General features: G+C 37.1%; 1 protein-coding gene across 1 annotated transcript in view; it reads right to left on the bottom strand.

Moving 5' to 3' along the window:
* Positions 1 to 22,366, bottom strand: part of DNAJC1 (DnaJ heat shock protein family (Hsp40) member C1) — a 225,763-nt gene extending 203,397 nt beyond the window's left edge. The window contains exon 1 of the mRNA XM_040451250.1: positions 22,003 to 22,366. Coding sequence (XP_040307184.1) covers positions 22,003 to 22,215 — 213 coding nt within the window. The 5' untranslated portion in view covers positions 22,216 to 22,366. The remainder of the gene's footprint in view (positions 1 to 22,002) is intronic.
* Positions 22,367 to 25,280: the final 2,914 nt, after the last annotated feature.

Here is a 25,280-nt window from a genome sequence, read left to right as displayed (position 1 = left end):
TTACTGTTGTAAATTCTTGATGAATTTACTGTTGTAAATTCTTGATGAACTGTCCTTTTTATCACTAGGAAATGTCTCTCGCTATCTATAGTAGGAAATATTTTTTGTCTTCAAGTCAATTTTGCCTAATATATCAGTATATCGGTACATTGCTTAATCTCAGTATATTACTAATATATTATTACTGCTTATACCATCCTTTTATATTCAATCTACTTGTATCTTTGAATCTAAAGTGTCTATTGTAGAAAGAATACAGTTGGATCTTTTTTTAATCCAGCCTGACATTCTCTACGACTTTATTTTTCAAGCTAGTCATATTTAATTTAGTCACTGATACGGTCGGATTTACATCTGCCATTTTACTATTTGTTTTCTATATATCTCATGTCTTTTTTCCCGTTTCTTCTTTATTGTCTTTTTAGTTACATAGCTATAGGTATGTCCTAGTGCTCCATTTTACTTTGTTAGCATTTTTACTATATTAATTTTTTAGTTAATATATATCAGTTTTTTAGTTTCTTAATGGTTGCCTAAGGATTATCATATATATTGTAACTTATCAAGATCTACATCAGATTAATACTAACCTTTTACTGAAAATATATTGAAACATTGCTCCATTATAGTTCCTTTCTCCTTTCTTTATGCTGTCACTATCATATAAAGTAATCTTTATATGTTAAAGCTCAATAATATAGTTTTATAGTTATTGTTTTATGTAATCGTATATCTACATATTTATATTTTCTATATAGATTCACATTACTCTCTGGTTTCATTTCCTTTCAGTCTAAAGAACTTCCTTTAGTATTTCTTGTAAGGCAGATCTACTAGCAATGAATTCCTTTAATCTCTGCTTATCTGGAAATTTCTTTATTTTGCTTTCTTTTTGAAAGTTAAGTTTGTAGGATATAGAATTTTTGGTTACATTTTTTCTTTCAGAACTTTGAATATAATATAACACTGTTTTCTGGTCTCCATTGTTTCTGATTTGAAGTCAGTTTTTAATCATACTGTCATCCTGTATGGTTTTAAATTCTACTTTCAAGATTTTCTCTTTATTTTTGGCTTTCTACAGCCAAAATCTACCGTGATTTGCTTAGGTATGGATATCTTTATATTGATCCTTCTTGGAGTTTGTTGAGCTTCCTGGATGTGCACATTAATATTTTTTTATCAAATTTGGTTAATTTTGAAGCATTCAAAATACTTTCCCTCTTTTTCTCCCTTGTCCTTCTGAGATTTTCATTACACATATTGTTGATATGCTTGATTGTGTCCCACAGGTTTTTGAGACTGTTTATTTTTCTTATTCTTTTTTCTTTCTGTTTTACAAACTGAATAGCTTCTACTAATCTGTCTTCAAGTTCACTTACTCTTTTGTCATCTTAAATCTGCAGTTGATCCCATCTAGTGAATTTTCATCTCAGCTAATGTATTTTTCAACTCCAGAATTTTCATTTTTTTAATTTCTATTTTCTTTTATATTCTCTACTTGCTGAATCACTGTCATCATACTTTTCCTTAGACACGATTTCCTTTATTTCTTTGAAAATATTTATAACAGCATCCTGGAAGTTTTGCTTGCTAAGTACAACAGCTGGGCCCATTTAATGACAGTTTCTATTGATTTCTTTTTTATCCTGAATACAGGTCACTTTCATGTTCTTTTGTGTCACAAATTTTATCAAAGACTGGATATTTGATAATATACTGGAGCAACCTTAGATTCTGATTTCCCCCCTTGCACTGGGGCTTATTCTTCTGTTTTTGTTTGTTTAGTGACCAGCTAGGGATTATTCTATGGAGTCTGTCTTCTGTGTAGTGTGCTGCTACTGAAATCTGTGCTCAGGACTTTTTTCCTCCCTTGTTTTTATTTTTAAGCTTGCTCAGCATAGTAATGATTCGTCAATCATTAGCTACAGGTTGTGCTCAAACATCTCAAGCCAGTAAAGCTTCCACTTTTTGATGATGGGTCTGCATGTCAGCAAAGGAACACATTCATAATTTAAGCATTTTATAAGTCTTTTGAGGTTCTTACTTTCTGTTTGACCCCTTGTGTCTCATCTGCACATGCACAAGACCTCTTGTTCAGTCAGGAATGTGTGAAGGTAAGGCCTTCTCCATTCCCTCCTGAATGTGCATGCAGCCTTGTGGATATGCACAGCTTTCCAGATGATAATGGAGAGGTGGGATGTTATCAAGGCCCACGTGACTGTCCCATTCTCTGGATCTCCTGGTTAATTTTCTGACTACTCTGCTGGGTTACTGCTTTCTCTATCTAGGATCACAATCTCAGGGAGGCTGTGATCTTGGCCTTCCCCCATTTGTTTGCCACTGAGATAGCCAGTACTCCTGATGGTACTCAATGGCTAGAGAATTTTCTGCACTTCACTCCAAATCAAGTCAGCTCTTCCACCAGCAGTGGTGGAAACTTGCTCTGCCTTGGTAGAACTACCTCACAGACAGAACTGGAAGGAGGGGTGAGTGCAATCCCGAGCAAAAATGCCACCAACTTCCACTTACTTTACCTGAAGTTCACCAGCTTATTTTTTAATTAATGCTTCTCAATTTGTCATGTGCCTTTGTTCAATTTTCAGAGTCCTGAAATAGTTGTTTCATCATTTGGTGGGGGGGGTCCCCCCCCGGGAGACATGCTGAGCTCCTTACTCCATTAATCCAAAAGCCTTGCCTCGTATCTTTCACCTTCTTTCTCTTTCTCTTTTAAAGGAGCCTCTAAACTATGGCTTCCAAATATTTTTGGTCATTAAACTATCTGTAAAAAATTTTTAATTTTAATATTTATATTTAAATTTCATATATATTTATTCTCTAACTTACATGTAGCCATGAGTATACCAATATATGGTATATTATAAAACACACATGAAGACATAAAATTTTAAAGGGTAAAAGAAATATAAGTGAATAAAGCTTTAACATTTTCTTCCTGAGCCCAATAACTATCTTTTACACCCTGGGCAACGTAAGTACATGCTCCTCCACCCAGAAATCTACACCAGGGACAGGTCATACTTTGCTGATGCCTGCAGGAAGCCAGCACTGTCCGATAAAAATATAATGCAAGCCACATGTAACTTTACATTTTCTAGTAGTCACATTAAAAAGGAGAAAATTTTTGAAATAGGTAAAATTAATTTCAACAATATTTTATATACACCAATATATAAAAATATTCTTTCCAACATGTAATATTAAAAATTACGGACATATTTTACACTACTTTTTCTACAAAGTTTTCAAAACCCAGTGTGTATTTTACATGTGCAGCACATCTCAATGAATAAGCCAAATTTTTGATGGCTAAAGTGAAATGTAGTCCTACCCAAACAATAAAACTGTGTTTATTTAAAAAAAATTTTTTTTTCAAACGTTTATTTATTTTTGGGACAGAGAGAGACAGAGCATGAACGGGGGAGGGGCAGAGAGAGAGGGAGACACAGAATCAGAAACAGGCTCCAGGCTCTGAGCCATCAGCCCAGAGCCCGACGCGGGGCTCGAACTCACGGACCACGAGATCGTGACCTGGCTGAAGTCGGACGCTTAACCGACTGCGCCACCCAGGCGCCCCTATAAAACTGTGTTTAATAGGAAAATATTTTTTACTTGTTCAGTTTTAAAATTTTAATTTTAGTTAATCAAGATTAAATAAAATATAAAATTAATGTTCTTAGTCAAGCTACATTTCAAGTGCCTGATGTGCCTGATGTCATATGTGGCTATGGGCTACAGTACTAGACAGCACACTTCTAAACTGTATGCACTGTGAGGATTGAAGAAATTATAATAAGCCTATAATGTAGCTGGTTGTTCAACAGTATATACAATATGCTGTAATATATGTGTGTAAACATTCAGAAAAATAATAAAAAGTTAAGAGGCATCAAAGTGTGGTCTCATCCTCAAGACGTATTAGTTGGCTTTCTTGGCTAGGACATCATGGTGTTTGTTTGCTAAAATGAAGAACTATAGCCACACCATACTAAGTATATTTGCAACCATAAAGCTACTTTGACCCAAGCTATTAATTTCTCAAGTGACTAACATCTGAAACTATGATGAAATAGGTTTTGATTCACTGAAATAAATATTAGAAATTATTCGATATTTTTAAAATAACAAAATAAATGGATGGGTTTTTTTGGTCTAAAGTTGTCTGTCCAACTTCCCACATAATTATAAATAGGTTATAGGTTAAAGGCAACTTAAAAATACCCATTCAGTTTATCTAATAAATATGAAGATATGTTGTTAATTTAGTTTATCTGTGATATAATTATATAGCATTCTTTTTCCAAAGAAATAGAATGTACATGGGTATATATTACTAATATTAACAGAACTCTAAAAGGAAATATTCACCCCTAAATGAATTAATTCTACTAATCCCACAACTCACTGTTCCCATTAGTCCATGTTACTGTCCCACTTTTGTGCACATATATAATTCCTACAAAATTATAACTAAATGTGAATATAACTTGGTATTTAGCTTTTTTTCACTTATATTATAAGTATTCTTCCATGTTGTTGCGTGCTTTTCACATATAGTATTTACTGAAACATTCTCTGGTTAAAATTTGATTGTTTCCAATTCTTTACTATTATTAGTAATACTATCAAAAGAACTAATGAATTAACAGATATAAAAAACAGGCTTTGTTATCAGTTTTGTATCGTAATCTAGATAGTTTTGCATATTCTATGCTATCACAAAAACAAAGGTCAAGAAACATTGCTGCAGAGACAGGGTTGTTATCCACATCAGAAAACCAACAATGATTGTCTGTAAGTGAAACGTCTTTTAAAAAGCTCATTATACCACGGTTGCCTTCCATGTTTGTATCTTTAAACACATCCTTCAGATTAACAACTAAGTATTAAATGTATATAATAATTACAAAACAAACGTACTCCTCAAATTATGTGTAAACTGATTATAGTTAAGTGCTATGAATCCAAAATGAAGGACTCTTTACCTTGCCTTGTAAATCTGAATTGTATACTTCTTTCCTTAAAATAAATCATTTATTGAAGCTTCGGTTAAGGATCATTCAATTCCATGAAGTTAATATCCACTGAAATTCTATGATTTTAGTACTGTCATCAAGTTAATTACTAAAACAGTTTTCAGTGAGGTTAACTCTCACTGTCCTATGGTTTGTTTTTTGCATCTTTGAAGACTGAATATAAGAGAACATAAAGTTATTTAGGCCCAGAAAGAGGTTTTGAAAATTTTTTATTTTATTTTAGAAAGAGAGAGCGCGCACAAGTAGGGGAGAAGGACAGAGAGAGAGCATCACAAGCAGGCTTCACACTCACATGGAGCACGATGCGGGTCTAGATCCCACGCCCCTGGGATTACGACCTGAGCTGAAATCAAGAGTCAGATGCTCAACTGACTGAGCCACCCAGACACCCCCAGAAAGAGAAAGAATTCAAGGGGCTTGCAAGTAGCATATATTTATAGCCAACATATATACGTGCATATAATTTAACTTTAGGACCATTCATTTCCCCCAACAATGGTTTTGATGACATGTATCTTGACTTTCACTATCTTTCTCTCCACCTGGCATATTTTTCTCGCTAAGGTTCAAGACAAAGTTGAGAACTCTCCTCTGAGCATCTCTAATAACAGGACCATATGCATCACTCTGAGGTCACAGAATCTACTTATTACCATATTCAAAACCTTGTGAGATTCAAGTACTTCAGAAATGTTACTTGACTGTTTTAGCACCCAGACTTGGAATAAAATCCAGGAATAGTGGTCAGAAAGTGAACTGTCTACTGTCCCTTTCAATACCTAATAGTCTTTTATAGTGCTGTGAATAATAGGCCTGATTATAGTTCTGGAAGATAAATGGTTAAATGTTCTTAGGTAACAGGAAAACTGGCATTAAAAATAATAATTATTATAAAAGAAATGAAGCTTTTAAAAATATTCCAGGGTTAAAGTGGCACTGCAAGAACTTGAGGGACTTCCTCCCTAACCCCACTCCAAATACATACCAATGATACGATTTAAAAAGAGCAAACTACCAACACATAGCCATGATAAAACCTAGTTAAGTATCTCTGTAGACAAAAACAAATGGAAACTTGTAGCCCCAATTAGAGCTTAAGGTATAGTCCTACCGGACTCCGGACTCCATACCTACAAGTAGGCAGTACATGAGAAAACGGACTCTCAAAGAGTAATGAGGACTAAACATTCTCTACAAAAGGCCTGGGATCAGAGCCAGGCTCAGTGCTTGAAACCAAGAGTTGCAGTGGACTCTACCACCTGTGGGGGGAAAAAGGTAAAAAGTGAAAAGGCGACTACCTGAGGCTACGACTTATAAAATATCACGTATCCTAGATGGTAAGACGCCATGGTTTCGGCCCCGCAGCCGAGACCAGGGTAAGCGATCCGCAGGGCTGGTAGCTGGATCTGCAGTGGCCCTAATATAACCTCAGGAGGGAGCCCTAAGCTGCCTATAGGAGTAAAAGCCACAGTGAAGCCCCTAGGGAGGGCTGCATAGAAAGGAGAAACTCCCACTCAAGATGAACTTAAAAACTAAAATACTATTGAAAGAAAAATAACATTTTAATCATGAAAGAGAAACCACTTCCTTCAAGTTGAACTACCTATGTGTAGTTCTTTATAATAATCTCCAAGTCTAAAAGATTTTTGTATCACAATGATAGGAAGTCTGAAGTAGACACACAACCCGCACAACTGCACACATGGGTCCTGCTTTAGGACTCTGTAACAACGTCTGGGTACAATTTTAATTAAATTAATCTTGTGGTCCATATTATCAAGGCTGGCATTCCCCAAATCATATCATGTTTTCAACTTTTAGAAATGTTCTGTTGCTGACTTTGATGAGCCCAGCAAATCATTTATAGTCATCTCAAATCATGCTGGATGTAATTCCAAGAAAACATAACTATGGTGGCTTAGGTCTTCTCTAGGGTGGATGTGGTACATATCTAAAGACCATGAAAACAAGAAGACCCCAAGGTTGCCTGTATATTTTCTTTGTAATAGCTTTATTGAGGTATAACTGACATACAAAGAATTGTGTGTATGTGTTTTTTTAAGTAACCCTACGATTGTAGAGAGAATCAACAAGTAACTATTTTCCTTGTGCATTTTATTTTAAGGCATTTCAGAACAATAATTTAGAGGGAATATATATTCAGGGGAGCTCCAAAGGAAAAATGCAAATGAAGCTGAAATTAGATATAAGAATTATGATTTTGGCTTTACATAACAACATTTCCACTGAGTACTATTATCTAAAAACTTAACAGGTTGTTTCATAACCCCACTGTTAGACATAAATAAAACAGGGTGGGTGACCATCTGTTGGGAGACCTATAGAAGAGAGTCCTATATGAGGAAATAGGCTAGATACTGGTGAGATCTCTTCCAACTTCAGGATTCTATTATTGGTTTTTTCATTTTTGTTTTTGTTGGGTTTTTTTCACTCAACATAGAATTCTTAACATCTCTGACCTCAGTGTAATTTCCTTCTTGTACCAAGATTATTTAAAACAACAATAGCTAGATATGAGAATCATCAACATTAAGATCTACTTCTTTTCCTCAACTGTGTATGAAATTATGAAAGGTAAAGTCAAAAAGATCAACAATTAATTATTCAGTCTAAAGGAAAGAAATACTTATTAGGAACTATGTAGAGGAGGCAGAGGCATCTAGCAAAACAGGATTATTTGGAATCCGTGATTGATATTTAAAGAGCCAAAATACTGGCAAACGAACAGAGGTGCATCTAGAAATCTCCTTTGAAAATCATTTAATAAAAAGACAAAATAATCAAAATAGATGCCAGTAGAGAATACAGTTGACTGTTTCATAGCTAACAACACATTTGATGGATGAGTTTCAAAATAAATAGAAAGAATGAGCAAAGGTTAAAATTACAGAACACTGGTGAATTCCTGGTTAAAGCAACATTGAAGACAATCCATTAAGTTAATAATACTTGAAGAATTATCAAACAGGCAAATCAGCAAAAGTAAATAACCAATTTGAATTAGATTGATTACTTTAAAACACCCTTATTAGTAGGCAGGCCTCTATGCATGGACGTTCAGAACCCACCGTCCTTAGAAAAGCAGCACGACTATACTGATAGCCTTTATAGGCCAAAGAAAAGAATGGAAAAATGTACAGATAACTAACTAGGAAAATGAGATTTACCACAACTCAAACAATCTAAAAACAAAATAAAGCAACAAAAACTATGCTCAGTTAAAATGCAAAAAAAGAAAAAAGAAAAGAAAGAAAAAAAAGAAAACTACAAACTATATCCTGACAAAATGGAAATAGTAATTAGTGATTTTATCCAAAAATATTTAAATCTATCTCTACAACACAGAAATGCTAATTCTCTAAACCTGCACTTTCCAAAGTGGTAGCCATTAGCCACATTTGAGCACTTAAAACATGCTGTTACAATGCAGAAACCAAATTTTTAATTTTATTTGATTAATTTACATTTAAATTTAAAATGTATTTGATTCAGTTACTGGAAAGCTTTTAAGGATGCTTGGAAAAATGAGTACATGAATCTACTTGTTAGCTGTACATTTTATGAAACCTCATGCAGATCAAGTATTTTCTATCAAAGTTTAGTATCTGAAGTATAATAGAAGTATAAATGTAAAATACATACCAGATTTTGAAGACAGTAAAAAAGCCACAATGTGAACTATCTCATTAATGATCATTTAAAAATTTTTTTTTCAACGTTTATTTATTTTTGGGACAGAGAGAGACAGAGCATGAACGGGGGAGGGGCAGAGAGAGAGGGAGACACAGAATCAGAAACAGGCTCCAGGCTCTGAGCCATCAGCCCAGAGCCCGACGCAGGGCTCGAACTCACGGACCACGAGATCGTGACCTGGCTGAAGTCGGACGCTTAACCGACTGCGCCACCCAGGCGCCCCATTAATGATCATTTAAAATGTGATTACATGTTAAAATATTTTTGATACACTGGATTAAGATACTATCAAAATTATTTTAATGTTTCTTTTTCACTTAAAAAAATTTTTTTAATGTTTATTTCTTTTAGAGAGAGACAGAGTGCAAGCAGGGGAGGGGCAGAGAGAGAGAGAGACACAGAATCCAAAGCAGGCTCCAGGCTCTGAGCTGTCAGCATGGAGCCTGACGCAGGACTAAAACCCACGAACCACGAGATCATGACCAGAGCTGAAGTCGGACGCTTAACCGACTGAGGCACCCAGGCGCCCCCTTGTTTACTTTTTAAATGTAGCTTTCAGAAAATATAAAATTCCATATGTGGCTTATATTATACATCTATTGAACAGTGCTGCTCTAAGGGATCAGTGGCTTGAAAAAGTGTCAAATGCCAAAAATTTGAAATATAGGTCAGGATTTTTAAGTAAAATATTACCTATCTCCCAGTGTCACAAATATTACTTTAGGCTACTCAGAATTTTTTTTTAAATTTTTTTAAACGTTTATTTATTTTTGAGACAGAGAGAGACAGAGCATGAACGCGGGAGGGTCAGAGAGAGAGGGAGACACAGAATGTGAAACAGGCTCCAAGCTCTGAGCTGCCAGCACAGAACCCGACGCGGGGCTCGAACTCACGGACCACGAGATCATGACCTGAGCCAAAGTCAGATGCTTAACTGACTGAGCCACCCAGGCACTCCTACTCAGAATTTTTATATTTATATATCCAAAGTTATTTGTATTCCCTTCACACAGAGGATTAGTACAAATTCTTTGTGTTACTGCAAACCATGGCAATGTTTAATGGTTATTCCATCATCAAGAATGAGTAAGTAACCAAGTATCTGAAGGACACGAATTCGTCAGACTTACTGATTCCTTTAATATTCCGATTTTCACACTGATACTATAAATAATGCTTTTGCATCTATGAGAGCTAAATAAGGATCTTTAGTATAGCAAAGATTTTAGTAAGGCTAATGTTACACATCTATTATACATACGTATGTGTGTGCATATCTGCATACACACACACACACACACACACACACACACACACACACACACACACAGGCTTACAAATTTTCCCCTGGAAGAAAAAATCAGAGCTATGTGCCTTCACAGTGCTTTTCCAATCTTTCTTATTTCATGGCATTTCATAGAAAATTGTATTTGTAAAGACACATTGGAGTAAACTGTTAAGGCCACCCAAGGGAAAACACCATTATCTAAGCACAGTTGCTTGTAGCACACCAGTTGGGAAGCTTGGTTTTAAAGGTTCACCCAAAACACTGCAAAAATCTCTGACCCATGTTTTATTTTCACCTGACTCAAATTTTATTTTTACTTATGCCTACAGTTGTGAAAACACAACCCCTCAACATTTTTACTGACAATATCCAAAGAAGGCCACAAGATGGAGATATTACACCATCACCATTTTTATTTGTAATTTATGCATTTTTCCAATCCCCCCCCCCCCCCATGTATTTCCTACTTTCTCACCTCAGTGGTATTGCCAGCTATTGTCCCTATCCCTAACACTTACTCTGATTCCTCTGTCACTCTGCTGTAACAAGCTTTGTTATAGAAGTATTATATGAATATTATGTGAATACTTTTCTTAATACTAAAAGCAGGCAAATTATTTTCTTCTAGCTCTATTTTTCTACCTCTCTAAAATTAAGGTAATCTTTATATATTTTTCTCCTGTAGGTAAAAATCTTTTAAAAATTTGCTACCCACAAAGTAATAAGCATTCTAAAAGTCATTTACTAGAATACATTGTTACTTTGTAAGGCTATATAGATTTACTTCATGTAGATATTGCTCCAAACTTCTCTGGAACAATTCTTTGAGAACAGTCCTTAAATCAGTTTATGAACCTTACATTAAATTTATATTCAGATCTTTTTATCAGTCCAAACTGTATTTAGCCAAGCTTGCTAACCCAATTTAGTCACTGAACTTAGCTCCAAATGACTATTAGGTATAGCTAAAAATCAAATCCATCTTAAAGACTTACTACTATTGAGAATAATCTGCCAAATAGGCTGCAGGCTTTGAAGGTGATTCAAAATAAGTGGTTTCAACAATAGTTTGAGAGATGGCAGCATTACTGAAAACCTCTGACACTTCCCACAACTAATTTAAGATCAATCTAATTTGCTCTAAGTTAAACCTCATATGCTACTTCTAAAGGCATGATATAAAAAGTCACACATTAATTCTGTGAACTACTACAGATCTTACACAGCATGGCAGTCATTTAAATGTCTAAGCTAAAATGCTTTAAACACAAGAAGTCTATTTCCCATCATAAATTAAAGATCCATTTAAAAATACCGTAAGATATGATATAATCTCTACAAGTAAAATCACAATTTCCAGCTACATTATACGTACATGTTAACTTTCTCAAATCGAATTTAGAAACAACTATTAACCAAAACACCACTTAAAGTCAGAAAAGAACCTAAATACTAATTTTTTATCTGTTAACTAAAAGTGTGGTCATATAAGATTTGCAATATTTTTTAATTACAAAAAGTCAGAGGCTTCCTGGTAATGTATAAATGTATAATGTATAAATGGTCATCGGATAGTATCCTTATCTTGATCCATTTTAATGTGGCATGAATAAAGTCCTTAAAAATTGACTGGAAATAAGAAGTCTCTACCTTCCTTCGTAGGCATGTAGATGTACCCTATGATTTCCCTAGATCTCTTTGGACCTTCCCAGTAAATGACAATGATCTTTCTGGTCTTAACTTGTTTTGACTACTGCTCATTATACATGCCACAGTAAAGACTCAGTAAAGTAGCTTTTTAAAATTATTGTGCCTTTAATAATCAGGAGTTGTGTGTGTTCCAGAATTTGTTTAACTAAGGAAATTATTCCCTCTTAGAATTTAGTGTTTGCGCTCAGCAGCATTTTAATATTGCTTCTTTTCCATTTTAATACTGCTGTTTATACTATGATACCCTTTATTTAATTCTTAACCTCAGACTCTTATCCTCAACAATTACTCTTTACCTTTAACAATTCAAATTCTATTAGCTGACTGTGTAGCTACACAGAACTTAATGCTTACTGCCTCACTGGCACTAAAATGGGTGTCTAATAATGAAACACATATTCTCTCTAACCAGAAATGTAGAATGTGGCATACCCTTGCTTTTGCAACATGCCCAATTACAAATGAGATTGCAGTTCATGGATGATATTAAGCAGAAACACCTACTAAATGAATTGTTGAATCCTAACCTTACTTACCTTTTTTTCATGTTTTTATTTACTTTTGAGAGACAGAGAGAGACAGAGCATGAGTGGGGGACGGGCAGAGAAAGAGGGAAACAGAATCTGAAGCAGGCTCCAAGCTCTGAGCTGTCAGCACAAAACCCAATGTGGGGCTGAAACTCACAAACCACAAGATCATGACCTGAGCCTAAGTTGGACACTTAACCAACTGAGCCACCCAGGCTCCCCTCTACCTAATTTAATGTTAACAAGGATTTGAATGAGATCCAAATTCTAGATTAAGTTTCTAATTAAGTCCTAATGACACTCTTCAAAATTTCAGTAAATATAAGTTAGAAATCCAAACATTTAGCTCTTAAAACAGAATACTATGCTGTTACTTAAAACACAGTAATCATTACAGCTGGGCTTGAGACAAGAAGACTTCAGGGAGACCCTTACCAACCACAGGGATAAAAGAGTTAAAAAAGAATCAGTCAGAAGTGAAAAACTGCAATAACTGAGACTGGAAAAAGGCTTGATGCGATGAACACAAGGCCGGAAGAAGCAAAAGAATGAATAAATGATATAGAAGACAGAAAAATGGAAAATAATGAAGCTAAACAAAAGAGAGAAAGAATAATTATGGAACACAAGAATAGGCTTAGGAAACTCAGTGACTCCACCAAATGTAATAATATTCATATCACAGGAGTGCCAGAAGAAGAGAGATAAAAAGGGGGCAGAAAATTTGAGGAAAAAATCGCTGAAAACTTCCTTAGTCTGGGGAAGGAAACACACACATCCAGGAGGCACAGAGAACTTCCATCAAAATCAACAAAAGCTGGCCAACACCAAGACCTATTATAATTAAATTTGCAAAATATATGGGATGCTCATGCGGGGTGCAGGTGTCCAACTCTTGATTTCAGCTCAGGTTATGGTCTCACGGATTCGTGAGTCTGAGCCCCACATCGGGCTCTGCACTTAAAGTGGGGGGCCTGCTTGGGATCCTCTCTCTTTCCTCTCTCTGCCCCTCCCTCACTCTCTCTCTCTCTCAAAAATAAACTTATTTTAATTTGCAAAATACAGTGATAAAGAAAAATTTTTATAAAGAAAATATCTTAAAAGCAGCATGACAAAATAAGTCCTTAACTTACAAGAGAAACCCATAAGCCTAACTGGAGATTTCTCAACCAAAACTTGGCAAGCCAGAAGGGGGTGGCATGATATATTCAAAGCACTGAGTGGGAAGTCTGTAGCCAAGAACATTCAGAATAGAAGGAGAGATAAAGATTTTCCCAGATACACAAAATCTGAAGGAAATCATGACCACTAAACCAGCCCTGCAAGAAATATTAAAGGGGACTGTCTGAGCGGAAAGACCAAAGGGGACTGTCTGAAAGGAAAGGCCAAAAGTGACAAAGACAAGAAAGGAACAGAGAAAATCTCCATAAACAATGACAAAACAAGTAATAAAATGGCATTAAATACATATTTATCATTAACTACTCTGAATGCAAATGGACTAAATGCCTCAATCAAAAGACAGAGTATCAGAATGGATTAAAAAAAACAAAAACAAAAAACAAAAAAACCAAGACCCAGCTATATGCTGCCTACAAGAGGTTCATTTTAGACATAAAGACACCTGCAGATTGAAAGTGAGGGGAAGGAAAAACATTTACCATGCAAATGGATGTCAAAAAAAAAAAAAAATCCAGAGTAGCAATACTAATATCAGACAAACTAGATTCTAAAACAAAGACTATAACAAGAGTTGTAAGAACTGTATATAAGAACTGTACCATGATAAAGGGGACAATCCAACAAAAAGATGTAACAATTGTAAATATTTATGCATCCAATATGGAAGCACCCAAATACATAAAACAATAACATACGTAATGGAAATAGATAATAAATAATATATAATAATACAATAATGGTAGAGGACTTTAATACTCCACTTACATCAATGGACAGATCATCTAAACAGAAAATCAACAAGGAAACAATGGCTTTGAATGACACACTACACCAGATGGACTTAACAGATATATTCAGAACACTCCTCCCTAAAACAGCAGAATACATATTCTTTTCAAGTGTAGATGGGATGTGTAGATCACATACTAGGTCACAAATCAAACCTCAACAAGTACAAAAAAGATGGAGATCATACCATGCATATTTTCTGACCACAACACTATGAAACTTGAGAACAATCACAAGAAAAAATTTGGAAAGACCACAAATACATGGAGGTTAAACAACATACTATTAAATGATGAATGGGTCAACCAGAAAATCAAAGAAGAAATTTAAAAAATACATGGAAAAAAATGAAAACAGAAACATAACAGTCCAAAATCTTTGGGATGCAGCAAAAGCGGTCTGAAGAGGGAAGTATATAGCAATATAGATAAAAAGCTAATAAACAGTCTAGCTTTATACCTAAAGGAGCTAGAAAAAGAACAACAAACAATGCCTAAAACCAGCAGAAGGAAGGAAATAATAAAGATTATGGCAGAAATAAATGATATGGAAACTAAAAAAAATAATAATAAAATAAAATAAATAAAATGATAGGCCAGATCAACGAAACCAGGAAGTTGTTCTTTAAAAAAAATTAACTGATAAATCCCCAGCCACACTTACCAAAAAGAAAAGAGAAAGGACCTAAGTAAATAAAATCACAATGAGGAGAAATAACAACCAACACCACAGAAATACAAACAATTATAAGAGAGTATTATGAAAATCTATATGCCAACAAACTAGACAACCTGGAAGAAATAGATAAATTCCGAGAAACATATAAAGTACCAAAAGTGAAACAGGAAGAAACACATAGAAAACGTGAACAGGTCAATAACCAGCAAAGAAATTAAATCGGTAATCAAAAATCTCCCAATAAACAAAAGTCCAGGGCTAGATGGCTTCACAGGCAAATTTTACTAAATGTTTAAAGAGTTAATACTTACTCTCAAACTATTCCAAAAAATAGAAAAGGAAGGAAAACTTTCAAATTCATTCTCAGGCCAGCATTGCCCTTATATGAAAACCAGACAAAGACTCCACAAAAAAAAGAAAACTATAGGGGCACCTGGGTGGCTCAGTCAATTGGGCGTCCAACTTCAGCTCAGGTCATGATCTCACAGTCTGTGAGTTCGAGCCCCGCATTGGGTTCTGTGCTGACAGCCCAGAGCCTGGAGCCTGCTTCAGATTCTGTGTCTCCCTCTCTCTCTGACCCTCCCCTGTTCATGCTCTGTCTCTCTCTGTCTCAAAAATAAATAAAAACATTAAAAAATAAAATAAAACTATAGGCCAATATCCCTAATGAACATGGATACAGAAAATCTCAATAAAATACTAGCAAACTAAATCCAATAGCACATTAAAAGAATCATTTACCACAATCAAATGGGATTTATTCCTAGGCTGCAAGTGTGGTTCAATATTTGCAAATTAACCCATGTGATATACCACATTAATAAAAGAAAGGATAAGAACCATATGATCCTTTCAGTATATGCAGAAAAAGCACTAGACAAAGTACATCTATTCATGATAAAAACCTTCAACAAAGTAGGTTAGAGGGAACATACTTCAACATCATAAAGGTCATATATAAAAAACCCACAGCTAATACTATCCTCAGTGGAGAAAAACAGAGTTTTCTCTCTATGGTCAGGAACAAGACAAGGATGTCCCCTCCACCACGGTTATTTAACAAAGTATTGGGGAGGCGCCTGGGTGGCTCAGTTGGTTAAATGTCCCACTTCAGCTCAGGTCATAATCTCACAGTCCGTGAGTTTGAGCCCTGCGTCAGGCTCTGTGCTGACAGCTCAGAGCCTGGAGCCTGCTTCGGATTCTGTGTCTCCCTCTCTCTCTGACCCTCCCCTGCTCATGGTCTGTCTCTCTCTGTCTCAAAAATAAATAAACATTAAAAAAAAACACAAAGTATTGGAAATCCTAGCCATAGCAATCAGACAACAAAAAGAAATAAAGGCATCTAAATCGTAAGGAAGAAGTAAAAGTTCCACTATTTGCAGATGATATGACTCTATATAGAAAACCTGAAAGCCTCCACCAAAAAATAGCTAGAACTGATACATGAATTCAGTAAAGTCTCAGGATACGAAAATCAATGCACAAAATATGTTGCATTTCTATAGACCAATAATGAAGCAGCAGAAAGAAAAACCAAGAAATCAATCCAATTTACAACTGCACCAAAACCCATAAGATACCTAGGAATATACCTAACCCAAGAGGTGAAAGACTCTTAAAACAATAAAACACTGTTGAAAGAAACTGAAAAAGACACAAAGAAATGGAGACATTCCATGCCCATGGAGTGGAAGAACAAATATTGTTAAAAAGCCTACACTACCCAAAGCTATCTACATATTTAATGCAATTCCTATCAAAATAACACCAGCATTTTTTCACAGAGCTAGGACAAACAATCCTAAAATTTGTATGAGACCACAAAAGACCCCGAATAGCCAAAGCAATCCTGAAGAAGAAAAGCAAAGCTAGAGACATCACAGTTCTGGACTTTGTGTCATATTACAAAGCTGTAGTGACCAAGACAATATGGTACTGGCACAAAAATAAACACATAGGTCGATGGAACAGAAAACCCAGGAATGAATCCACAACTATATGGGCAATTAATACACAACAAAGCAGGAAAGAATATCCAATGGAAAAAAGACAGTCTCTTCAACAAATGGTGTTGGGAAAACTGGACAGCAACATGGAGAAGAATGAAACTAAACTACTTTCTTGCACCATACACAAAACTAAATTCAAAATGGATTCAAGACCCAAATGTAAGACCCATTAAAAATCCTAGAGGAGAATACAGGCAGTAACCTCTTTGACATCAGCTGTAGCAACTTCTTACTAGATATGTCTCTTGAGACAAGTGAAATAAAAGCAAAAATAAACCATTAGGACTTTATCAAAATGAAAAGCTTCTGTACAACTAAAGAATTTATCAACAAAACTAAAAGGCAACCTATAGAAGGGAAGAAGATATTTGCAAATGACATATTAGGTTAAGGATTAGTATCCAAAATATATAAAGACCTTCTCAAACTCCCCCCCCAAAAACCCAAATAATCCAATTAAAAAATGGGCAGAAGACATGAAAAGACATTTTTCCAAAGAAGACATCCAGATGGCCAACAGGCACATGTAAAGATGCTCAACATCACTCATCATCAGGGAAATACAAATCAAAACCACAAGGAGATACCACCTCACACCTGTCAGAATGGCTAACATTAACAACTCAGACAACAGACGTTGGCGAGGATGCGGAGAAAGAGGATCTCTTTTGCACTGCTGGTGGGAATGCAAACTGGTGCAGCCACTGTAGAAAACAGTATGGAAGTTCCTCAAAAAGTTAAAAATAGAACTACCCTATGATCCCGCAACTGCGCTACTAGGTATTTACCCAAAGAAAAATACTAATTCAAAAGGATACTTGCATCCAGATGCTCATAGCAGCATTATCTATAATAGCCAAATTGTGGAAACAGCCCAAATGTCTATGGCTGATGAATGGATAAAGAAGATGTGAGATACACACACACACACACACACACACACACACACACACACACACACAATGGAATATTACTCAGCCATAAAACAGGATGAAATCTTGTCATTTTCAACAACATGGATGGAGCTACAGAGTATTATGCCAAGTGAAGTAAGTCAGTGAAAGACAAATACCAGATCATTTTACCCGTATGTGGAATTTAAGAAACAAAGCAAATGGTCATAGTGGGGGGGAGGGGAAGAGAGAAAGCAGGAAACAGACTCTTAACTATAGAGAACAAAGTGATGGTTACAGAAGGAAGGTGAGTAGAGGGATGGTTTAAACAGGTGATGGGGATTAAGGAGCACACTTGTGATAAACACCGGGTGTTGTGGAGTGTTGAATCACTAAACTGTACATCTGAAATTAATATTACACTGTATGTTAACTAGCTGGAATGTAAATAAAAACTTAAAACACAGGAATCATTTCTCACACTCATTAATATAGAACTCACTTTCACAAGTGTTTTGATGAAAACAAAAAAAGGTTTTTAAAAACATTTATAACTACAGTTTCACTGTAAAATGGGTCATGGTACTGCTTCCAATCAAAAGTTTCTCTTTTCACAACTCTTCTCCTTCCATCTCTGCACATTTCTATACAAGATAATATTTAAGTGTCTACTATGTACCTAACTATGAAGTAAATAAAGATACCATACCATTTGTCCTAAAAATGAGGCAACTAACTGTCCAAGGTTATAAGTCAGAAACTGGCCTAGTCAAGTTCTAAAAGTCATCAGTCATTCCAACTACAGAGTTCAGACAGTGACTGAGCCAACTATTTTAGAGCTGGTGGAAAAGGGGATAAAATGGATGCTACATTCAGTCTCTATCACCCCTGGCTTCTAATCGGCATATGGATATCACAAAAAACAATTTATATTGACTGTCTCCAATTCTTGTCCTTCTTTCTCTCCTAAACCCAAACTAACCAGGCTACTGATCTCACCACCACACCCAAACAGCTCCTGCTGATGTAGCCAATGGTCTCCACACTGTCATATTCAACAGTCAATTCTCCGAACTCACCTTATTTTAATCACATCAGCATTTCTCCCACTTGATCATTTTCTCCTCTTTAAAATACTCTCTTTACTTGACTTGAAAGAGACCATCTTTTTCTTGGTTTGCCTCCTCCTTCACTGGCTGGTCCTTCTCCATCTCCTTTGCTGGTTCTCCCACCTCTCCCTGACTCAAAGTTTGGAACTTTTTCCTGGTAACTCCAGACTTACATAACCAACTGTCTATATGCCAGGTCCACTTGAATGTTTAAAAGACACCTTAAATTTAGCATGACCCAAACCAAATTTCTGATGTTCCCCCAACCAGACCTGCTTCTATACCAGGCTTCTCCGTCTCAGTAGATAGCACCTGCAGTTAGACAAGTATTTTATTTAGTTACTGAGGCCAAAAGCTTTAGAATTATCCTCAACTTTTTCTTTCTCATATCCCACATTCAAACAATCAGTAAAATTCTGTCAGCACGTTGTTCAAATTAAATCCAGAATGTGACCAGATTCATTCCTACATTCCATACCACAAAGTATCCCACTAAGAAACGACATATATACAAACGATCCTCAACGTGACCATCATTCTGAAATTTAAGTCAAATCATGTACCTCTTCTGTTCAACTCTCCAACATGGATCCTCAACCTACTTATAAGTAATAGCCAAAGTCCATGACTCTGATCTCATCTCCTATTACCGTCCCCCTGGTTCACCCTGCTCCAGCCACGCTGGCTGCCTTGCTATTCCTCAAACATCATGCAGGCTCTTGCCTCAAGGTCTTAGCATTTAGGGCCTGCCTTTCTTGAATGTTCTTCCCCAACTTGTGAACACGACTCACTCCCTTCCTCCTTCAGAGGCCTTTTCTGACCTCCTGACATTTATATTTACTTGTTTGGCCGTTTACCATTAATTCCCCCCCCCCCCCACTAAAAAGTAAGTTTCATGAGGCTAGGCGGTTTTGTTTTATATACTAGACTAGTGCTTAAAATTCAGCGGGCACCAAATAAATCTCTGTTGAATAGACAACAAAACTGATGAGTGTATACAGCCAGGTTGCAACTCTGAGTAACCTGTCTACTTTGTCCTGGTCCCTCATGTCTGGCTAGTCACCAAAAGATTGATTGGCTCTGAAAATTACACATTCAGGACCGAAAAGAGGTTGCATTTGTCTCTACCAAACTTCTGCTCCCCTGAAAGTCTTCCAAGAAAGTTAAGCTTCAATGTAATGTAAGGAACTTCTTCCAATCAGTGTCTCTGCTTGGGTAGAATAAAATTTCTTCTGTCATTCTTTCCAATTCAACACAACTAGATAGAGAAACACAGATGAAAACAATTTTCAGGATCCTTCTTTTCAAATTCTACCTTCACATAGAAACTTCTTGATTATCTATGCTTCTTTATTTTCCCATCTTTGCCGATATAGTTAAGTGCTCTGGTTGTTCACACTGCCTAATTAACTCTGAAATTAAACTGCATGAAATTATAAATGAAAATTTTATGAGGGTTCACATGCAAGCTAGATTATATAATCTAAATTTTAAACTACTGCTACTAAATTTCTGTAGTCTTTTAAAGGGGCTTAATTTTCCTTGTGTAACTGGAAAGCATCTTCATAACTTTGGACAGGTTACATATAACAGGTTATATATAACCCTGTACAGAGTTTAACCAATCATGATAAATTGTAAAAAATATTCTTGATTTTTAAGGCATTCTTAAAAGTCTTCAGAGTTATATTTTCACTAATGATTTTTAAACATAATGTATGATCATTTACTCTGAAAATGAGGTATATTTTGTCTCCATAAGTAGGAACTGGCACCAAGTGAAGATAATGAATATAGACAGACATCACATAATTACTTGCATGTAAGAATCTGAAGTGTGAATGCTTACGCTTTATAACTCTTACACAAATGAAATCGTTAAAATCATGGTGGCATGGCAAAATTTTATATTCCATCATATTTCATTTAAACGTAAATTTCCATTTAGTGTTAAGTTCAACAGGTCATACAAATTTATGATAACCTATAGGAGGAAAATGTACGTTTCATACCTAGTCATGTGAAGTGTACCTTGATGACAATTATTGGCAAACCTTATTTTTTTTAACCCACATAACTATTCACAGCATTTTTTGAAGGGTTCAGTCAGATCGTGTGAAATCCTATCTTTCACCCCATAATCCTTAAATCAGTGAAATGTCATTTTATTTGACAGTAGGTTTCAGATAGAGATTGGATATACAAGCTCACTCACGACTCCCTAGGTAGGAGGTAAAGATCAACAAACGGACCTTACAAGTTAGTCTCAAGCTAAAAAAGAAAAGGAAGAGAAAAAGAAAGAAAACGATCCTGTGCTGCTGGTAGGGCTTCTCTTCCTGTAGCACCCAAAGTGCCTCCAATGCCCAGAAAACTTAATAGATCCCTCTAATCTAATTCCAGGACCAACACGGTGGAGGTTTCAAGATCCTCCAGGTTTCCAAATTGTGATACGCACCCCTATCCAACAGGCTAAAAAGTCCAAAGTACAGCGCAAGAAAAACTTCTGCCACACGGACGCCAACCAAAATGCATTCCTAATCTTCCCGGAAAGGAAGAAGCAAGGCAGCAGCTAAAATAAAAAGTGTAACCGGGTAGGTGAAAATTTAGGGGAGACATGGCTTTCTTTCCACATTCAGGGGCCAAGAAAGGAAAGGTGTCAAAGGTCTACTTATACCATTCTTCCTTCTTCCTCCAGCACAGCTGGGTGGAAGGATCCTCCGCAGAATGGCAGAGGAAAGAGAAGGTATCACCAGCCCAGGGGCACCGTCCAACCTGTCACTGAGACCGGATCAAGAGGAGCACGGCGAAGAGGCACTGGGGGAGGGGGACAAATCCTGCGGTCAGGGTTCCGAAGAGACCCCGGTGGGCCGAGCAGAGGAGGACAGCCAGAACCCAGGCTAACCAAGCCCTGGCCGCGGTGCCCGGCTCCCTCCGAGGAAAGCGGGTCAAAGCCCTCCCCACCCCCTCCCTTCCGCCCCGACCTGCACGTTTCTTTCCTCAAGCGGCCAAAGGAAGCGCAGCATTTGGGCCGGCCGGCGGCCCCGCTTACCTGCTCCACTCCGAGGAACTGGTAGAAGTTGAGCTGCACCTCCTCCACCAAGTCAAATAACTCCAGGTCTCCACTCTCCCAGCCGTGTGCCGGCCCTACAGCCGCCAGCAGCAGCAGCAGCAGCAACAGTAGTGGCGGCGGCGGCGGGAACCGCACAAGCCGACGCCAGCGGCGCCGAGGAAGCCGGGCCAGCCGGGAGCAGGTAGCCGTCATCGCGCTGGGCTTGGAAAGGTCACCCGCCTCAATGTGCCGTCGGCCGAGACCGGGGACGTGGCGGGCTCCACGGGCTGTGGGAACAGTGCCTGTCAGTCAGAAGCACGGGCAGCCGCACCGGAGAAGCCCGCCCGGCGGTCCGCCCCAGCGGCAGGGCAAAGCTGGGCGAGGCAGGGCGGCAGGAGCCTGCGGATTCAGCGGCGGGAGGGCGGGCGGGGCCGCAGGAGGCTCTACCTTCCGCAGACCCTCACCCCTAGGCCTACAAACAGCTGTGAAGCCAACGCCGGGCGCCGTGGTTGCCGAGGAGGAGAGGCTTCCCCTCGCTTCAGCCAATCCCAGGCCTCGCTTCCGGTGACATCACGTCTCCTAGCAACCGCGGGTGGGTGGGCGGAGCCGGAAGTAGGGAAGCCGGGCGCCCCAGATACGGGCCTGTGAGAAAAGCGTTTCTGTAGCTCGCGCTCACTGAGAAGCACACAGATTAAAGCACATAGGCATCGCGCGTGTACCTGGAACATACTAATTATAAATTTCCCGCGAAACATCCACGTTTTTAGTCCCCCTCCCATACTGAAAACTAAGAACATATTTGAAGACTGATTTATTGATTATGGCCCCTGTTCCATGCATTTCATGATACCGCCAACATAAAGTTATAGGAGAAGGGGCAAATCTAGTGCGTTGTCTAGATTGTCCTTTATGACAGAGGTAAAGCAGAAATGGAATTCAGACCAACACAAAAACTACACTTCTAATGAAGATTTACAGGCAAAATACCATAAAATAGGCAGATTGGTAGAATTAATAATGGGCAATCATGGTCTTAAGGGAAGTGCCGTTTATCCACTTAGTCCATTTCTAATTGGGGTTCCTTTCCCAACTGAGATGTTTTTAAAGGCAAAAAGGCTTAAAATCTCCTTTCTCTTTCCACCAGTGTCTTACCTTCTAGTCCTATGTTGCTTCTGTTCGCTATCTTTTAAATGTTTTTCCTCTACCACTATTGCTTTCTCTTGCATGAAACCTTATTTTCTTAGGCATCTCACACTTCTCTTCCCTAACCCCCTACTCTTGTTGAGGAAGTAGAAGGGAACAAAAAAATGCTTGTATAACAGGATGCTTGCCCAGTTTTGAAAATTTTACACTACATTTTCCCCATCTTAGACCTGGCCAGTTAAGTTAAGCTCAATAGGGGAACGATAAAACTACTTGCACTCTTACAGTAAGAATATGTTTGATAAAGGTTAGAAAAACAGTATCTAGGAAGTAAATCTTAAGAAATCCTTTTATTAGTATACAGCTTAAAACAATTTTTAAATACTCATAAACGAATGCAAGAATATCTTGCTTTAAAATGTATATGCTTGGGGCACCTGGGTGGCTCAGTTGGTTAAGCATCCGACTTCGGCTCAGGTCATGATCTCACAGTTCATGGGTTCAAGCCCCATGTCAAGCTCTGTGCTGACAGCCCAGAGCCTGGAGCCTGCTTCAGATTCTGTGTCTCCCTCTCCCTCTCTCTCTCTCTGCCCCTCCCCACTCTCACTCTGTCTCTCAAAAATAAACATTAAAAACAAAATATTTTAAAAAGTAATAATAAAATAAAATGTATATGCTTGAATTCGTCACATTTTAATTTCATCACGAGGCTTACCTTTGAAAGGTACGAGAGCAGGGATGTCTTCATCTGCTAGGGCTGTTATAACAAAATACCATAGACAGACATTTATTTTGTAAAATGAAATAAAATAATGTTGTCATTTATTTTGTAAAACTAGAAAGACCTAAAACCACAGATGAAAAAATTAACTCAAAATGGATCATGCCTAAATGTAAGAGCTAAAACTATAAAACTCTTCTAAGAAAAAATAGGGGTAAATTTTGATGACCTTTGGTTAGCCAATGGCTCCTGAGATACAACACCGTAAGCGTGTGACAAAAGAAAAAATAGATAAATTGGACTACATAGAAATTTGAAACTTTTGTGTCACAGACTATCCCAAGAAAACAGAAAGACAACCAAGGGAATGGGAGAAAATATTTGCAAATCATATACCTGATACAGGACTTATATCCAGAATATGGAAAGAATTCTTACAACTCAACATTTTTTTTTTTTTAAATGAGCAAAGGATTTGGAACAGACATTTCTCCAAAGAAGATGTACAAATGGCGGTAAGTACACGGAAAGAGGCTTAACATCATTAGCCATTAGGAAAATGCAAATCAAAACTAAAAAGAGACACTGCCTTACACACAGTAGGATGGCGATAATCAAATAGATACTAAAGAGTGTGAGTGAAGATATGAAGAAATTAGAACTTGCCTGCATTGCTGGTGGGAATGCAAACTGATGAAGCCCTTTGGGAACACTTTGACAGTTCCTCAAAAAACTACAGAGTTACTACATGACACAATTTTACTCCTATGTATGTATACCAGAAAAATGAAAAAAGTTTTGCTGCACAAAAACTTGTACCCAAATGCTCATGGCAGTATTATTCACAATAACCCAAAAGTTAGAAACAACCCAAATGTCCATCAACTGATGGATGAATAAACCAAATGCGATATATCCATACAATGGAATATTATTCAGCAATAAAACAAAATGAAATATTGATACATGCTATAACATGAACGAACCTTGAAAACATTATGCCAAGTGAAAGATGCCAGTCACAAAAGAACACATATTGTACGATTCCATTTAAATGAAATGTCCAGAACAGGCAAACTTACAAAGACAAAAAGTAGGTTAGTGGTTACTTACAACTGGATGTCGGGGAGGTTGGGGATTGACAATTAGTAGGTACAGAATTTTTTTTAGGGGGTATGGACATGTTTTAAAATTAGATTGTGGTTGATTAACTCTGTGGATGTACTAAAAAATATTGATCTGTATACTTTAAATGGGTAAATTATGTCTCAATAAAGCTACTTAAAAAGAAAAACAACCCCACGGATGCAATGAGCTCAGTAAATCCCACAAAGGATAAATGAAAAAACAAAAAACAACAACAACAAAAAAGCAAATCATACCTTAGTATATCATAGGCAAACTGTAGAAAAGC

Source organism: Herpailurus yagouaroundi, unplaced genomic scaffold (genome assembly GCF_014898765.1).
Source record: "Herpailurus yagouaroundi ecotype Mexico unplaced genomic scaffold, PumYag 203, whole genome shotgun sequence".
Lineage (NCBI taxonomy): Eukaryota > Metazoa > Chordata > Mammalia > Carnivora > Felidae > Herpailurus > Herpailurus yagouaroundi.
The sequence above is the reverse complement of the archived record's forward strand: the minus strand, read 5'-3'. Positions and strand labels throughout refer to the sequence as shown.